Source organism: Myxocyprinus asiaticus, chromosome 7 (genome assembly GCF_019703515.2).
Source record: "Myxocyprinus asiaticus isolate MX2 ecotype Aquarium Trade chromosome 7, UBuf_Myxa_2, whole genome shotgun sequence".
In the NCBI taxonomy this organism is placed as follows: Eukaryota; Metazoa; Chordata; class Actinopteri; order Cypriniformes; family Catostomidae; genus Myxocyprinus; species Myxocyprinus asiaticus.
The window spans coordinates 10,399,282-10,419,080 of record NC_059350.1 but is presented as its reverse complement, the minus strand read 5'-3'; the positions used below and the strand labels follow the sequence as shown (position 1 = coordinate 10,419,080).

At 39.2% G+C, this 19,799-nt stretch overlaps 1 protein-coding gene across 4 annotated transcripts in view; it reads right to left on the bottom strand.

Annotated features, from left to right (window-relative positions):
* atf7ip (activating transcription factor 7 interacting protein) overlaps window positions 1-18,850 on the bottom strand; it is a 63,778-nt gene extending 44,928 nt beyond the window's left edge. Inside the window, exon 1 of one of the 4 annotated variants that reach the window (XM_051702430.1) lies at window positions 18,588-18,850. Coding sequence is in view for 2 of the 4 variants with exons in the window: in XM_051702428.1 (XP_051558388.1) it covers window positions 2,796-2,819 (24 nt within the window). In the remaining 2 variants the exon portion in view is untranslated. Of the gene's footprint in view, window positions 1-2,795; window positions 3,074-4,284; window positions 4,416-18,587 lie in introns of those variants that run through there. The other 3 variants (XM_051702432.1, XM_051702428.1, XM_051702429.1) reach the window with 3 other exon arrangements.
* Window positions 18,851-19,799: the final 949 nt, after the last annotated feature.

Genomic DNA, 19,799 nt, shown 5'->3' with positions numbered 1-19,799 from the left:
CTAGGCTATATGTGTCAATCGTTTTTTTGCTTACACCATTTTATGACCTAACCCTGATGAAAGAACACTGTTTAGGCTGTTTACATGACCACAAACACTTTGTCGGCTTATTAAGCACAATCGGTGTAAGAACGTGCATGTAAAAGCACTCAATGACTTGTCAGTTCTTCAGGGTGAGAAGCAACTCATTGGTCACGGCCAAGCAAGGCCCCATCCCACAGACTACCACAGATAATAACAAACATGTTGGATATTGTTGGAGAGTTGGCAGCGCCATTAACTCAGCAGAAAGATGAGTTTCTGGGACTATTAACACCCACCCGCTGAGAAATGTTGGAACGTGCACCCACTCCCTCTGATTTTCAAACAATTACGTAACTGAAGCCTACAAAAAAAAAGGGAAAAAAAAGAAAAAAAAGTGGAAAAATCATCAACTTGTGGCCAGAAATACTACACAAGAACATGAATGTGTCAAGACTATAATTCACCAAGCAACTGTGCGTTGCTTTCCCCACGTTGCCACAAGGGGCGCAATAGTGAACATTGATATAAACTGTTCTCTTTTATGGATAGTTTTCCATCTGAGGTTGACTACGGTCATGTGTTCTACCTGAAAAATAACACATCCCTTTTTAGTGGCACAAACAATAGAAGTTAACTCTATCGCCACCTTTAGTAAAAGAAGGTTTGCTGGCACCACAGCAACACAAGAATGCAAGGTAAGCATGTGCAATGGGGACAACCTCCCTGCAATTTTTTTTATATTAGGCCTACAGTTCATTTTCTGTCAGTGTCATATAATGAAAACATTGACAATGTTAAAAGAAAAAGCCAAAGCGTGTTAGCTTAATCCTACTGGAGATCTACCTTCATTCAATGTTTTGTTCCATATTTAATAAACACACATGAGACAGCTAATCAAAGTCCTCAGGATCCCGTTAATTTAAAGGGGTCATGAAATGCATTTTAATTTTTTTAAATTATATTCCTCCATTAAGACTTTGTAATGATTGGCAAACGTCACTGCACTGAAAAAAAAAAAAGTATCCATTCTCCCGCCATAACACGCGTTATGTGTTTTGATGCTCAAGATGGCAAGTGCTGAAATACAGCCATTTATGTTTGAGCCAGAGTCAGATCCTGAAGCAGAAGGAAATTAACCAGCACAACCACAAAGATTACAGCAGTCTGTTTCAGTGTGGTAATTGCTCCCCTTGTTAAATTTATATTTGTAATTAGTTGTACAAGTATTACCGTATTAATATTTGTACTTGTGTTACCAAAGATGCTGCATAAACACGTTTGTAGTTACAAAATGTGTTATTTGCCAATGGTTAAACATAATTGAGCGTTCTTTTGTGGCAAATTCAAAGCTTAGTGTCAACACTTTATCATTAGCCGCTTTTCCACTATCAGGCCAGTGCACGCCAGGGCTATGAACTGGCCAGCCGGGGCCAATAGCCTCGGACCTAAAGCTGCAAGACAAAATCGATCTGCATTCATACCATCGGGCCATCAGTCCCGCAACGTTGCCCTAAAATCCGGCCTTAACACACCGCCTGGTACCAACGTCATACACCCTGCCCATTTCACAAGCAAGAAGGAAGCTCAAGCTGAGGTATCACATTATCTAAAATATCGAGTTTATATCATATGTAAACATTACCTAGCTAGCAAGATAAGTTAGTGTTGACAACTCACCGACTGTACCCAGATGTCAAGAGTGGTTTCTCCAATAACAGCGGGACAATGTCCCAGCACACCGTCCATGATCTTTGGGCACCGCTTTGTCCATAGTGTTTTTTTGTTTTTTTTTTGTTGATTTTCTTCCCTTTTTCTCCCCAATTTGGAATGCCCAATTCCCAACGCGCTCTAAGTCCTCGTGGTGGCGTAGTGACTTGCCTCAATCAGGGTGGCGGAGGACGAATCTCAGTTGACTCTGTGTCTGAGACAGTCAATCCGTGCATCTTATCACCTGGCTTGTTGAGTGTGTTACGCGGAGACCTAGTGCATGTGGAGGCTATTCTCCGCGGCATCCACACACAACTCACCACGTGCCCCTCCGAGAGCGAACCACATTATAGCGACCACAAGGAGGTAACCCCATGTGACTCTACCCTCCCTAGCAACCGGGCCAATCTGGTTGCTTAGGAGACTAGGCTGGAGTCACTCAGCACACCCTGGATTGGAACTCACGACTCCAGGGGTGGTAGTCAGCGTCTTTACTCGCTGAGCTACCCAGGCCCCCGTCCATTGTGTGTTTTAACAGATCTGTACGGTGTCTGCAATTTTTTAATTTTCCTGAACCTGTACCGTTGTGCGCTGGATACACAACCAGCATGTTTGGCAATCTTGGTGCTGAAACCTCTGACCTAACTTGGCAAAACACCGCCTTTGACACTGACCCTGCCTCAATCCCCAGTTGGCCTTGTTTGGCCCAAGGGTAATGGCCCCGAGGTAGTACAATGAAGCATCGTAAGTGACAGCGGGAATGTACCTGGACCTGGAATGCACTAGCATGCACTCATTTGGCCCGATAGTGGAAACATGGCTATTGTCAGATGATGTATTGCGTACAGTGGCATCTAAACAGCATTATTCAACTCAAACAAATATTCCTTAGCCGTTTATGTATTGATTTGATAAGCAGCAGTGTAATAATGATACGCTTAGTGTTGGTGTTACTTAGCAAGAGGTTTATCCAATGCTGACATAGAGGTTACTTAGCAATGAACGACGGCTTACTGTTTATTACAAACAAACTGATAAATGAAAGAAATAAAGGGTTTACTTACCAGCATTACTGCAGGGTGCAACATAGTTGGCACTTCTGCATCTTTCAATAAAAGAAACTTTGAAAAGCCTGCAGCAAATTGTGAGTGATTCACAAAAGAGTCCACGGTAAAGTGTGCAGAACAAACAAGTAATCGGTCACTGAAGCGTTCAGGCACATTGTTAAAAATAAACTTAAGCCATTTTTTCCTAACGCTGGGATCCCTCGGAAGGCGATGCAGTGATTGTGGAGGTGCAGTGTTTCTACATCCAGGCACACAACAACGTCTGATGACCTTACTCGACATCCTAACCTCGCAGCAGTAGTGTTACTCTGTGTTGGAGTAACTTGAGCCGTTCTCTCCTTATTAGTACACCTTCAACGATGATGCATGCTGTGGGGTGTGTAAATGCAAATGAGCAATGTCTCATGACATCACAAACACAGAGATTTCAAAACTAGATGTTTATGCAGGGTGGCAACTATAAATGCTCTTTTTAGATTGGGGAGGAAGTTTTAAGTTCTGAAACTTACAGTTTATAATACCTCTTATATGTTTAAATAGCAAGGAAAAGTTAATTCTCTATTTCATTACCCTTTTAAGTCATAAATTACGACAAGGTGTGTTAAAGGAGGGTTGGAACAAAACTCTGCTGGCGGGAAAAGGATTGAGTACCCCTGAACCACATTATGCCCCTAAAAATCAACTGGCTAAAAAACAATGCACTGTTTTTGCATTCTGTACATTACATTTTACACATTACATCGCTGAATGTGAATTCATTTAAAAAACACAAGCACATTTATGCTAATATTAACAAATCGCAAGCACGCCACAAAATAGTATAGTAGTATAATCTAGAAGTAAACTACATTTCACTGAAGGATTCCAATGAAAAAGCAGTACAAAGTTAATTGACACAGAGACAAAGAGCTGTGACCTTACACTGCTATCCTCAAATGCAGGCCACCTTTAGCTTGGAAGAGAAAGTTGCAAGCGAGACTAGCCTATGTACAATCAAGAGCAAACACATGAGTCACAAGGCAGAGGAGTGGGGGAGGAGCAGGACTAAGACAGTACCATAGATTTTTCAGGGGTGCTACAATTATTTAAACAAATACACTTAGCAATGAAAAAGGAGCGATACTACACATAAATGCAAGTGATAAACATGACTGTTCTCTATTAATTTGAATTAATTCATTTATTTTTTATATAATTATTTTTCTTAAAGCGTTAACTTTAAAGCAGATAGGCTCTGAAATCATGAACTGAAAGAGAGAAATTGTAAAAAATAGCTTAGTTGGTCTCAAAACATCAAATTAGCTGAAACTAGTGTTGTCCTCTTGCTACTAAGCAGCACTCAGCTAGCAGAGAATGGAAAATTACTGGGGAGTATGGATCATACCATTACAAGAACTGAGAGGGGGAGACACTCTTACTTGTATCGGCAGAGGAAGCAATTCTACAGTTTTCATAATTTGCGAATGGTAGAAAACAGTTCTCTTACCTTCTCCTGTAGTTCCAGCCAACAGAAATTAATGTTGACTAAGAAGCCAGTTGGTATGTAACAGTTTGTGTTTAGTGCGTATTTAATGTGTAACTCAAGATGTATGTTGATGCATGAGAGGAAATATGCTGTTATTGTGAAAAGTGCTTCATAGGGTTTTTGCAGCAACTTTACAAATACAAATGTTCTTACTCTCCTGCCAAACATCCAACTACAATCAAATGTCATGTTACCATACTATATGGCAGCACTGCTTACTGAGTGAGATGGTGGGGGAGGGGCAGGGCTAGGATTGTACCATGGATCTTTCAGGGGTGCTGCCAAGATATTTCAACAAACATGTATATATTCTTGGCAATAAAAATGAGCAGTACTACGTTAATAATTACATATAACAGCAAGAGATAGGCAAGATTGTTTTCTTTCAATTCAAATTAAATTATTAATGTATTATTTTTCTCTTTAAAGCGTTAACTTTAAAGTAGGCATCCTCTGAAACATAACTGAAACTGATAACTATTTTAAAATAGCATAGTTAGTCTCACAATATAAATTAGCTGAAATTAGTGCTGGTGCACAGTCACACTGCAGTGTAGCTCCACCCTCTTGCTACCAAGCAACACAGCAGAGCAGATGATGGAAAATGACTGGAGAGTACAGTTCATACCATTATAAGAACTGTGAGGTGGAGACACTCCAACTTGTATCGGTAGAGGAAGTCAGGCACAAAAAACAGCATAAAAATCCAGCCAGTTTTCATTGATCGAGGATAGTAGAGAAGAGCTTTCAATTTCCTTACCTTCTCTTGTAGTTTCAGCCAACAGAAATTAATGATATGACATAAAAAGTCAGTTTGTGTGTAACAGATCATGTGTTTAATGCGTAAAGTCAATGTGGTATGATGAGGAAACATGAGAGGAAAATATGCTGTTGTTGTGGAAAGTGCTCCTTTTAATATGGGGAAAATCCTTTTCTCAAGTTTTATGTCAAATTGCCTTCCATTATAGTAAGATACTTTTTCTAGGGCTTCAACAACAATCAAATGTCATATTAGCATGCCATACTAAAATTATGTGGAAAAACTAAATATTAGGGGTCTAACGGTTTTTGATAAAAAAAAAATAAATAAAAATGAACCTTACGGTTCGCCAACCACAGTTCGGTAAGCATTTGTTCCGAGGTTCATCTCAAGTTTAATAACGCATTTGGATCAAACAGTTTGGCGAAAAGAATAAAGCGTTAAATAGACTTGCGCAGTTGTAACCTCAGCTAATGCACCTTTATGGCTCTGTAGATGGACACACTCCAAAATACTTTTACAAAACAGGCACTGTTTGCAGACATTCCTCGATGCGAGTGTCGTATACTGGTAATACATCGATATTTGATTAGCTATTTACACTGACATCACCTGAGGATATATAACGCGCAGTGCGCACAGAGCCGCAGGTGAGCCCGAAACTGCACACAGACACACTTCCTTCCGTCTTTAAGCAGGCACTCAGTGCTAGACAGACATGAAACAATAACTAAAGCACTTGGGGTGTTCATAGCTAAAGTTATGTTGCCCTTACTCCGTTGATGAAGATGTGGGATTTCCGCATGTAATTAAAATACTCGAATCACTTAACGACATCCATTCTCGGATTCATTTTAATACCAAGTTTATTTCTTCTTTAGTGATGTACAGATTCTGAATGTTAAATATACGTTGAGTTGAGTTATGAAATGCACTTTATGTTGATGCATGTAGTGTAATAATGCAGGTATTAAGTTAAAATGTTGAGTTAGTAATAAGAGAAACACATTTTTTTTGTTGTAAAAAACCATGGTGATTTGTAGTGATGACAAATTTCTTGAAGTGTGTGTTACCAAATAGAATATTTTTCCTTTGGATTTGGCAGTAATATTTTTTTTTTTGCCTGAACATAACAAATACCGAACCGTACTGAAACTGTGACCCTAAATCTGTGATACAAACCGAACCGTGAGAAATTTGAACCATTACACCCCTACTAAATATGGTGACTGATCGCTTCAAGAAATTTTCTAATTAATTTATTTTTGTAGATTAGTTCTGCTTATTTTTAATGTTGGATATAGTTCATAAGGCTCACTGAACAGTACAACATATAAAGTGGGCCATGTGAGAAAGGTTAAGCTACATATGAAACATACAGTTTCTAGATTTTAAGAAACAAATACTAAGTGGTAATGTCACTGTACTAGCAACAAATACTTTTGTAAAATGCATGGTGCTACATTCTTCGCTTCAACCAACACCTGTGCCCCAGACTGCAGTAGTAAAGAGATTTTGAAAATCGGTGGTAGGACCAAGCATGCAAACAGCAAGTGTGCAAAGAAAAACTAAATCTGATATCTTAGCTCTCAAAGGACAGAATGCGCAAGAAAAGAACCTCTCCGCTAGCAAGAAATTGCCTAGCTAGGCAAGTATGCAACAAGCAACAACAAAGAGAAAATAAACTTTAAATGAAAAAAACTTTAAATTATGGTTTCCAGGTCTAAAGCCAAAATGGCAGCACAGAATCCCCAAATTTCAAAAATAAAATGCATGCGATTAAACTGCATACTAAAAACTGCACTCAAAAGAAAAGGTGTAGATGTTAAACATCATTCTCATGATATAGATCATGAACCTTGTCACATAGCCTATGTCATCAGTGATTTGATGGGTACTTGAGTCTACGACTTTCTACAGACATAGGAATATTATTTCTGAACAAAGGGTACCACCTCAGGTCTGCCAACTAGAGTTTCTCATTAATTAACTGGGTAGGTTTTTCTGGATTAAGAAATTTGGCACCAATTGATGAGTCCAATCCTGATATTGACATTCCATCTCCCTCTTGGAGTCACAACGACCACCAGATGAATTGGCAACAGCACACGTTTACACAAGACCAAAACTGCAAAAGGGAGAACACAAAATCTCATTGCCTCCTCTGAATGCACAAGCACATACAGTATGCTCGATCACAAATTTGACTGGAGTATACATCAAGTGTTTCTCTGGATGTAATTTGCAGCTTAAAATTGGCCTTGTTTCGGCAAAGGGTATTTTTTTATTTTAAAGTACCTTCTCATATCCCATCTTAATATGCAGAAACCACTGCAAGCAAATCGCAGGTGGCTATATAGTGCAATCGAAACATTACTGTTTGTTTGAGTCCCGACATGTCAGCATTGAATGAACCAATGGCGTGGATTTGGGTCGGGACTACCTGTTCGTTCAAACAGGTATGTAGGTGTCAGGGCAGAAGAGGTGATAAGAGTGTTTGGTTACCAGTTTTGTTATATTATTTTTGCAATTCCATTTGGTGCCACAACTGGCGCAGGAAGGACATACTTCACTTCAGTGAACTTATGGACTGTTATGTGTATGCTGCTTTTCTAAATACCATTTTTTGCCTCCATGCATTAAAATGAAAATAAAACTTGAATAATGGAACAATATGAACCATCAGATATCAGGAAGGACTCCTCATTGTTTTTTGTATGCAACAGGTAACTATGCAGTAAAAACAAGAAAACTTCTAAGTCACCACAACATTGTATTGTTGTCACATGAAATTTCAGGTAAGTATCATAAGGATGGCCCAATGGCCCTAAGCCAGTTTGAGATCGATTTTGGACAGTTGATGGATCTGGAACTTACCCTATCGTGCCAAAGATCATGCTGTCAATTTGGCACCACAATTTGTGCATGTAGAGCAGAGAATATCAAGTGCGCACCCCCTTAAGCACCATTCACACCGCCAGCATGATTCATACTTTGATAGATCGGTAATCCTGTAGATGATACGATGTACTGAGCACTGCTGCAGGTTATATTAAAACACTCTACCGTGCAGAATGTAAATTTTTAGAGGTAAGAGAACTGATTCTTGTCAAATTAGAATGGTATATTTTTACCAGCAGTACATGCCATCTATGATCAGAATTTCAGAAGTTACTGCCAGTTGTGCCGACCACCAATAATGTTAGAGCGACAGCAGTAGGAATGCCCACTAGTGACATACAGTGCAAGGACTAGCGACATCAAACGACAATGTCGCTGGCAGTTTGAACAGGGCTTTACAGGTTAGCGAGCAAAAGCACAGATGAGCAAGCATCATTTCCTCACTTAGTTCCAATTGGAGCTTCAAAGATATGTTGCACTGAACGCTGTGGGTTTTCAGCAAAAGACGCCAAGTCAGTCAGGTACCAACAATTACTGTAATGAGGCCCTTGAAGCTCATAACATCATATAGCCTCTAAGCTATGGCTAAACGAGTGGCAAAAAAACCATCATTTGGTCCACAAAACACTTCCAACTCCGTAAGATGATAATAATGTTAACTATATTTTGCTTCTAACATATATTTAAAAAAATATGTTGCTAATAAAATATGCCACACCACACCAGCTAAAAGAATCCTTGTCACTGAGTCCTGAATTTAGTTAAAAATCAACACTGTAGAAGACCAAAAGGTATTGATGCAAACTTGGCATTTCATAATTCGTTGAAATTTGTGAGGGCTGATGGAATCCTTGTCTATTTTGAGTAACACCAAATGAGCAAATGATAAAATGACAGTTGTGATTCTCACTGAGATTTTATGAGAAAATACATATTTTAAAAATGTGACGTGAAACATGACGAAATGTGAAATGTGTAAAGAATATTATAAAAATTACTATGCAAAGCAAAAGAATATTGTTAATTAACAGGCATGGAAGGAAAATACACAGGTTGAGGTTACAATGCTTGGACTTTACCAAGCGACAAATACAATATGTTAGGATTTTTCCTGTTCAAATGCACAATGGAAAATGTATAGCAATCCAAAGCTTAATCAGGCCAACAACAGTAAACAAACAGTCAGAATACCCACAAAAGAATGTAATAATATACAGTATTCCCATTTTAAACAACATATCTTGTTTCATGTTGAAACCCTGTGCTAGTTGGTTTAGTACTGGAATAGTAATCAGCACCCCCTCAGGAAAAAGAGATGAAGTGGAAAATTACTGACTAGGAAGGACTGCACCACTGTGTGATTACACATAGGGGGTGTCCACACCACTGACAAAGGAGAGCCCCAGAAAAAGACTCTGAAGTAAATAAAAAATAGGCCTATGTAAAATATTTTTAATGCAAACAGTGAAACGGTACAGTATTGTAAAACCATTTTGCCAAAATTATGTTGATCATTATAACAATGAAAAGCTGTATCTTCTTAAATTTAAACTAAATGCTGTTGATAATCTGATTTTTATTCAATGCGACCAATACACGACTACTAACAGTGCTGTTTTCATATAAGTCCTTTAAGTTCATAAGTCTTTTTACTAGTTTCTGAGCTACCAGATGAGCCAATCATGAAGCAACACACTATATAGAAAATGAGCATGGGGGAGGGGTGGCAACAATGGGACCATACCATATGCTGTGTGGGGGATTTTAGGCGTTGTCTAACCACTGGAAGGTGTCGTCTAACCACATTTGTTCACGAAGCCATTATTGTAAGGGTAACAAAAAGGCGAATTCCATTGCCCTATCGAAATAACAGACAATGCTTTATGTATTTTTCATGTAGTATTAAAGAAAAAGATGTTGGGCAGAATGTCTTTACATACAACAAGTGAATGATTGTTTTTTCTTCCAAGCTTCGGAAAGGAAAATACAAGAAAGGCCCAAATCTTATGGACTTTTATGATACTTTTATGTTTTGTTTTTTTTTGTTTTGTTTTTTTGGTCCTTTTTGGAGCTTGCAGTAAAAATCACCATCCACTTTCATTGTACGGAGAGGAGAAGCATGGACATTCTCCTTAACATCTACTTACGTGTTTCATGGGAGAATGAAAATAAAGGGTTGGAACATCATGGCGGAGAGTAAATTATTGTTGGATGAGCTTTATGTTCATGACATTCTGGATCAAATATACCACAATAATCATGTACATTTTTTACCTTATAAATATTTATTTGAAATGACAATACAAAATATAGTATATTTAGAATACTAAGTAGATGGTGCCTTCTTCATATTACAGCCCTGACGGAGAATACCAAGAGCACAGACAGCTAGAAGGTTTTCAGAGACTCGTGGTATACTGGAGTCATCCATGGCTATTTTAAATCTCTACATGAATCGAAGTATTCAATAAAGGCTACTGAATGCTGACCAAAAATTATACATATAAAATTAACTTCCGTCCATTACCTAGAGACTGTTATAGACGGTAATCAGACTGAATAATTGCAACTTGTTTTTTACCATTTTACATTCAGTAATTCAAAAATCATTTATTTTATTGGGGATGCAGCTGTGAGTTCATTTTCTCATTAAATGTTATGGAATATATTCTGCCAACTAAAACCTCTCAAACTAACCTTCATAATTTATGTTAATAAGGCAGAGTATTAGACACTTCTAAAAAATGTGTATAATCAATGAATATTCCAAGTAAATTATAATGCATTATCCATGCAGCACTAATAACTAGCGACCTAAATCTTAGTTGTTGTTGTTCACAGTGCCGCAATTCAATCAGGAAGTAAAGCTGTGCTGCCACAACCGGTTTCAGCCAGTTCTGCTCTATTTTTTTCACTCAGGATATGAGAATCTCTCTTTCCCCTTCCATTCCTTTTTCCATTTTTTTATCAAGCGTTTCTTTTGATGGGAATATTTCAAAGCATTTCAAAAGCGGTACATTTTCCTTGGAAAGTCTATGTTTTCAAATAATTGCACTATTTATTTGATATCCACCTCTGGACAAACAGGAAGAAATTACTCTATTTCGATATATTTCCCTGTTGTTGTTGTTTTTTTTAATGAAAAGTAAAGCACATCCAGAAATTGTACTATACCATCATTCATTAAAATAGCTTAAAAGCAAAGGGCGAACTGAACCGTGTACTCAGAGTTAAATGTAGTGCCAAAGCACAGCCTGCATCTGTTCTTGCCTTTTAAAGTACACTCAGACCAGATGTCTGTTAAGAAACTATTTGTCAACAATTGTCACACACAACATAAAGGTGAAAACATACCTAGAAAATGCATTGCACGGCAGCACAGCTACCCTGCGATTCACTGACAAGCACAGTCTTTCCCCTCCCCCCTTATGAGCACAGTGAATGTCAATGAGCAAGTGGAAAATTACTGACAGAACAGGCTATACCATTTAAGAGATCTTAAGGGGTGGAGCGTATAAGATAACATATAAGATTATGTATCCTAAAAACAGACTATGAGCAGACCTACGTTCCAAACAAGTGAAAGAAAAATTAAATATAAATGAAGCAATTATTAAAGCTGTGGAACAAGTAGACAGTAGGAGTGGAAATTATCAGGGACCTGGCGATACAATATTGATATCTGGGTCATAGTAACATTGTGATCCTTTATGTTTAAGTGTATTGCATTTTAAAACTAGGGATGTGCATGAGTAATCGATTAATTGAGGACTCATTCTGTACTAGCTAGTCGACTATTAAAGGCACTACTCAAATATCGCAAATTGACTGTCCTTTGCACATTTTACAGAAATTAATAAGCTGAATTATACTGTATTTTCCCTCGGAATCTCTCACAGAAACTTGCAGTTACAATTGAGTCCACTGGGGGTGGGGGCGCTGTGGATCTATTTTGTTGAGGTGTTGGTTGAGCAAGGAGCTCAGTTGAGAGATTATGGCGTTGCTGGTGTGTGCTTTCAAGCAGCCAGGTGTGGCAACACTTGCAATATTTAGATTCTTATTGAACTGTACTCTATTGGTATTTGTTTTTTGTTAGAGTCATGCATACCAATGGTTGGGAATGCATGGTGGAAAGAAAATGCGAAGCGGTACGAGAACCTCGGAAGCTTATAAAACCAGTGTGTGTGTGTATGTGCGTGAAATCTATAAATACCAGCAGAGTGCACTGGACTCACTTTATATTAGCTGTCTTTAATAACTATGTACTTAAGCATTTGATACAATGTACTTTTTATGTACATATGTGTTGTTGTACTGTACTTGCATTTAAAGTACCTGCATTTAATTACATCTGTAGTTACACTGTTAACCTTATTCCTAATCCTAAACCTAACCCTACCCCAACCTTAAACCCTAATCTAAACCCTAACCTTACTTAAAACTGGGATTTATTGTGATCTTTTACTTATTTTTTCTCATTCATATTCATCGGTGCTTTGTGCAACAAGGGTTGAACCTGCTTAGAACGAGGCTAGTCAAGTACGCTTATGAAACAATATGTTATTAATGCTGTTGTAAGTCTCACTCATGGTGTGTCTATAATGCAGTCACATCAGTTCACTTAAACAATGATCTTGTTCACATGGACACCAGAAAGCCATTTATTGTGAGAAAGCTGCTTAAGACATGAAAGTCTTTGCTTTTAAATTCATTGTTTGATGGCCGAACTCTTTACTCCCATATACATGGGGCTTGGTCAGTAAGCAGCTTTCTCCACAGCAACATCATTTCCCTGTGAATTTCCCTGTTTACATAACACCGTTCTCCGGCAAAGACCTAGGTGTGTTAAACCTTTCTCTTAATCCCTTGAACTAGTTAAGGAAAGGAGTTCTCATTTACATGACGTTTAAGACCGCCGCTCAGCAAATATCCTGGAATAAGACATTTTCTTAAAGGTGTCGTAAGTGCTTTTAGCCATTCTGGAACTTCCACCAGCCTTAGCCATTGAATTAGCCATGTCTCCTCTTTCAAAAATTCCACAGTCCAAAGATGTGCGCACACACACGGACACACTTGTACACCATTGTATTAGAGCACAGGGAGAGGAGAGTTTCCCCCAATGTGTTTTGCCCTCCGACCCAGAACGATTTCTGACAGGTAATAGGGCCATGCATGTCATTTAATAAAAAAAATCACTTACAGCACCTTCAAGTGCATGTAAACAGAGTCACTGTGTTGTACCAGTCGTTCTTTGTATGGTCATCAGATTCTGTGGCTCAAACCGATCCACCATTACCCACTTACACTGGCATTGACAAAATAGTGGAGAGTAAACAAGTGAAACTTTGCGAGATCTCAAATTGGTTATATTGCAAAGAAAATTTTTCATTTAACGACTAACAATGAACTCCATCTTCTAATCAACCTTTTCACTCGACTTATGTGCATGTGACGTTATTGTACCAGCCAGTGACAGTTTCTGACTGTCCAGAAGTTAATCACTGTCCACAAGAGGTCAGAAGATTGCTTGCAAAGAGTTGTGAATAGCTGTCTAACTCTATCCTATTCTCTGGTGGTGAATTAACAGCTCAACTTGACTGCTCCAAAGTTGCTCCACAGGGCTCATGTTTGCCAAACAAGGGGGCAATTTCAGGACTCTGAACTCAGATGAATGCACCTTCAACCAGGCCTGGAGTTCTGGGCAAGAGTACCTAAGCCTAACACTTGTTCATTTGAAACAGCCCATTCAGGTAATAGATGGACACCAAAGGTTTCAGATGTTTAAAAAAGATTGTCCTAATGTTTCCTAAATGGACACATCTTCAAATCAGCACAGTGCTTACACTGGTCTGATCTGTTAAAATCTGACAAGATAGGCCAAGACAGGCACTTGATGTGGACTTGCAGTCTTGAGGACTTGCGATGGCCACCGTATACATGTGTCTGTTAAGTTCACGTGATCGTCTCACTTGTCATTTTATGTTTCAGAAGGGTGCTCCCAAGCATCCCTTTTCAGCTGCTATGGACCCTTGATATGCACTATGACAGAGCAGACACTGATGCGAGCTCCACTGCAGACTTCTACCCGACAGTCTATGGGGCAATACACTGCCAAAGTGTGGACTAGGAAGATGACCACAAGGGCTTAGGATGACATTTGGAACAAGGCCATAGATCCAATGCTTTGTTGAGTTTGCCACATAAACTTCCCACATCCACTTCTGTCAACTTCAATCACTAGAACCAGGACTCATCAGACCATTCTACTTTTCTTCAAACATCTGGTGTTCAATATCGATGTTCTCTTGTCCACAGAGCAGCTCAGCCCAGTGATGTAGCTGTTCCCAAAGGGACACAACAACCTCAAGCAGATTTATGACAATGGTGCAACATGTTCAACTTGAACAATGCATTATATACGTTCACTTTGCACTGAACACCTACTTATTCATGCAATTATCTAATCTGCCAATCATGTGGCAGCAGTGCAATGCATAAAATCATGCATATACAGGTCAGGAGCTTCAATTAATATTCACATCAACCATCAGAATGGGGAAAAAATTTGATCTCAACCATGGCATGATTGTTGGTGCCAGATGGGCTGGTTTGAGTATTTCTGTAACTGCTTGTCTCCTGGGATTTTCACTCACAACAGTCTCTAGAGAATGGTGCCAAAAACGAAAACATCCAGTGAGCGGCAATTCTGCAGATGGAAACGCCTTGTTGATGAGAGAGGTCAACAGAGAATGGCCAGACTGGTTCAAGCTGACAGAAAGGCTACGGTAACTCAGATAACCACTCTGTACAACTGTAGTGTATAATAGCATCTCAGAATGCACAACACGTTGAACCTTGAGACGGGTGGGCTACAACAGCAGAAGACCATGTCGGGAACTTTACTAGGATCATAGTGCTCCTAATAAAGTGCTAAGTGAGAGTAGATGCACATGCCACAAGTGCCTTCAGCATGTTATCTGGCTTTCAAATTCATATATGGAACTTGCATGCAACATATGGAACAGTAGCACGAAAAAAAAAGAGTTCAAACAGAGTTCTGGTACTCCCCAAGAGGGACTTTCAGGTAGGATTTTTTTTTAGAGGAACTAACTAGCCTAGATTCCAGAAGAGACTTTTCCCTCTTGCATCTGCATCTACAAAGGGAATACCCTATGATGGCATAATGTAGTGGTAATATTTTTTCTTCTGATGTTGTTTGCATGCGCGATACAATAGCAAAAACAACAAAATCAACAACAGCGATGGAGGATGCCAGGATCAGAGCTATGCTTTTGTATGGGTTGTTTTACATAAACTGTGTCTGCAGGTTACAGTCTTTACACTGGCCGTGTGAGCCGCCCGGTGCTGCGTCCCTGAAGCCGCAGTGAGTGGAAAGATGAGGCGCTCAGCCTATTTTAACCACATAGAACATGCTAAACTAAAAAAAAAAAACATGTTGAAACTGCACTGCAATCCAATTTATTCTTTTACATTAAAGACTTTTTGACTCAACATAAAATACTGCACTGAACTACTCACACTTTGACTGAAAAAAGATTCCTTGATGTAAATTAACATTAAGTAACGGGGGGTCCTGGGTAGCTCAGTGGTAAAGGCGCTGGCTATCACCCCTGGAGCTCATTAGTTTGAATCCCGGGTGTGCTGAGTGACTCCAGCCAGGTCTCCTAAGCAACCAAATTGGCCCGGTTGCTAGGGAGTGTAGAGTCACATGGGGTAACTTCCTCGTGGTTGCTATAATGTGGTTCGTTCTTGGTGGGGCGCGTGGTGAGTTGAGCGTGGTTGCCGCAGTGGATGGCATGAAGCCTCCACACACGCTATGTCTCCGTGGCAACACCCTCAACAAGCCACGTGATAAGATGCGCGGGTTGATGGTCTCATACGCAGAGGCAACTGGAATTCCGCCACCCGGACTGAGGCGAATCACTACGCGACAACGAGGACTGAAAAGCACATTGGGAATTGGGCATTCCAAATTGGGAAAAAAAACAAAAAACCTTAAGTAACAGGCACGCAACACTTTCCTCATGTAAATTAGATTTAATGATGGTTTAGTTTATAATAGTTCTCAACATCTTATTATTTAGGTCCAATATCACAGGAAAAACTCAATACCGTAATGTAGAAATAACTTTATTTATATTAGTTCTGCAACTGTCACAAAGTACAGATGCGATGAAAACTCAAACTGCGTCTCCCATTGAACTTACGCAGCAGCACTGCATACCCCTTGCACACTTTGTTGGTTAGGTTTTTTTTTTTTTTTTTGCAATCTTTGTTGGTTTTATGTTATTTCTTTTAAGGGTATTGAAAAATTAGCACAATCCTCTGAGGAGCAGGCTAGCAGCTACAAGTTTGTATACTCATGGCGGCAGCCAACTCTTCGCGTTTCTCATCACACTCTTCGTGTGCCACACGTGTTTTTTCATTAAAGAGATAATCCACCCAAAAATGAAAATGTAGTCATCATTTTTTGTTGTTCCAAACCCACAAGGCACTGTGTTCTGTGGCGCTATCAAACATTGCTTTGTTTGAGCATCCCAACCAGTTCAACATAGCAACACTGTCTCAACCAATGAAATGAGTCCGGGGAAGGCCTATCTGGGTGCTTTTCATTTCTTAAATTGTGCATCCTCGATTCCTCCCTCCTTCGTCCTTGAGCCCATGACCTGGAAACCGATCAAAGTCCGCGATCATGAAGGATATCTCAATTCTCTAAATGCACCGCGAGGAGGCGAGGACGGAGAACAGAGGAAGCTTCCTGTGTACGCTTGAGCAAGGAAGCGCAGGAGCATCCTATGTGGAAAATTTTGGTCTAAGCACCTGACACACACATTAATTCTCCTCCCACTTCACAGCTGACACTACAGTTTTAATTCATGTTTCACCTTTGCGGTTTAAATAAACCATAATTATCACAAACATTAACAGTGCATCTTAAATTATTAGGTTTTATTATGAAAATATCAATTAATAAAGTTTCAACAACATAACGGCAAGTGCGCTGAGGTAATCAAGCTGCACAGAAACTATGCTTTGAAGTGACGTGCAAGTTTGTAGGACATTTATTTTTACTAATACATTTTGCTTTGATTCCTCCGTCCTTGTTTCATTTTCTTGCATCCTTTCCTCGTTTCCTAAGAGGGAGGAGCTAGGAAGTGAGGAAAGGAAGCAAGGAAAGGAAACGAAGATACACAATATAAAAAATAATAAACATTGACTGTGTCTCATTTCGAAGGCTGCATCCTCCGGAGGTCGCATTTCGAAGGCTGCGTCCTCCGGAGGTCGCATTTCTCAGCTGCAAACATCATCGAGGCTGTCTCGTTTCATAAAAGCAAGTAGGACACTTCGAATGCGGCCTCTGAATGCGACCTTCTTTCGCAGGAATTCGGAGGATGCATGAGGTGTATCCTTCATGGGCACTCACAACCCACAATGCTTTGCTTCAACGGAAATGTCTAAAAAAAAATAACACCAATTTACCCGTAAATATGATGTTCAAACGCAAGTAATGTTAATTCCCAAGTTGAAGTACCTCAGTAGATGGGTGCAGAGTATATAATATGTATTATTATATTAATATACAATTAAAATAAAGTATTAGACTAAAAGTACACCTGTAAAATCTATTTTCTATTTTCTTTACATCTTTATAACTCTCCTAAAATGTATCTCATACATTCCCTTCTAAAGGGACTTTGTTACCTTCTCACTGGAAGCGCTCGTACTTATTAAAGAGTGGCGTGCTGTCATAGCAACCATGTTACGTTCCGTTTCCGTTTGTCCTACGAAGGCCGTCTCCTTTAAACAAGATTTGTTTAAAGGAGGACGCTCGGTATACTGCAGCCTTCAAAGGATGCATCCTACCTAGCACACAGCCTTCTAAACGAGACACAGCCATTCTGTTTATCTGACCAGCAGGGGAGTGATTGGGGAAACCTGTTTGAAAACAATAATTTTGCAGTTCCGTTTGGTAACACTAGTGGCGCAGAAATTACACACTTCAGCTTAAACATTTTTTTTTTTTTTTAAATACATCCATTCATTTACACAATGCGACAAAGTGAATCTGCAAGAGGGCAGTTATGTTGACACATAACCATATTTAATTAGGCAGGATCAGACTAACTTTATGCTAGACTGATATAAGGTGTTTAAAAGAGAGAGAAAAAACTAGCCTGTATGTTCAGTGTATGTTTTGGACAACTATTTGCAAAATTGTTATCAACTACCTAAAAGCTTAGTCTAATGTGTTAAAAAAAAAAACAACATTGCAGTTGTCTCTTTTGGAAATAAAACTTACAAATCATTCTAAGATATTTGAAATAAGTTTAATCGGTCACATAAATAAATCCAAAGAAATCTGCATACACGTGTATTGCAAGAAAAACAACCGGGGCGAATTCATCTGATTTAAGTTGAATTGAGTGATTGTTAAAATCAAACACACTGTAGATGTGAAATGTAGTCCAAGTTTAACAAATCAAGGTATAGGAAAATAAAATACGTTTGAAACGCTGAATTTTAAAAGTTCTCGGGAATATTGGTACCGACATTTAGTTTTGCAGAAAGTCGGAAGACTCACCTATTGTTTTGGTCAGTCCGATGCGCGTAACAGCCGGTATCTCCAAAAAATTCGTTATCACGGGGATATCTTGTTATAATATGCCTTTAAACTCGGCGCATCAGCAGTCGCGGGTTCTATTGGCAACGGCTTTATTGTCAGCACCCAACGGAATCAGATACAGTCATACAAACGGCAGCACAAGGTGACTGACTGTAGGCTACAATGAGAGCGCGGCTGACTGCACTTCAACAGTGTAGTTCGCTTGGGGATTTGCGCTCTCTTCCTCTATCCAGCAGCACAACAACAGGGGGAGGAGACATGTGTTGCGCGGGACAACATGAGGGGCGAAAAATAAGCACCTCCTACCAGACTCAGTAGGTGTTTTCGACTTGAACTGCAGCTTGATTTGCCGATCGGCGAGATTTGCCGGTTGCAGTCGGGGGAGCAGTTGAAAATAGAGCTGTCAAGCCGGAAACTCTCGTCGTCTGCTGAACCCACACCAGTCACAGGAGATCGCGCGATGTTTGCTTTCTTTATTGCAGACGAAGTGGAATTCAGATAGACAGATGTTTGAATTTTATATAAAATAACCAGAAACATTGTTCATTTGAAAAGGTTATGTGCTGCTTAATACAGTGCCTGTTGTTTGTTTAAGAATATTTTGTATTTTAATAGCAATAAAGGAGTAAGTATTTGTAATAATTTTTTTTAAAAATTATGAATAAACATAATATTTCTATGACAAACTCTCACAACTCATTACTACGGTTCAAGTCAGACAAAATTTCTAACCGACATGTACTGCTTCAAGTCCAGCGCTGATCTGTCTGCGCAGCGCTGCATGAAGTCGAACACATCTAGTGTTATATCAACTGGGTTTCGAATGTTCACAACTCTTTTCGAAGTGTTCTCATCTCTAAGTTTATACATTATACACTGTGATCGAATCCAAACAAATATTAAACTTAGAGATGAATCAGTAAATTGCCTGGTTTGACAACTTAATTTCAGAAGATGATGGACAAAATATCTATTTTACAGTGAAAATGTTTTTTTACTGACTTTGTACGTTTACAACATGTGTTTTGACTGTACACAAACGATGGTCTTCGTGTCCTCAATTAGGGGGTCTAAATGGCTCTACAGTTGCTCTTATAACAGTGCACCAAGCTTCTAACGTGAGGACAAATGTATGTTGCCTGTAGTAGATATGGTCGATATGGGTGACAG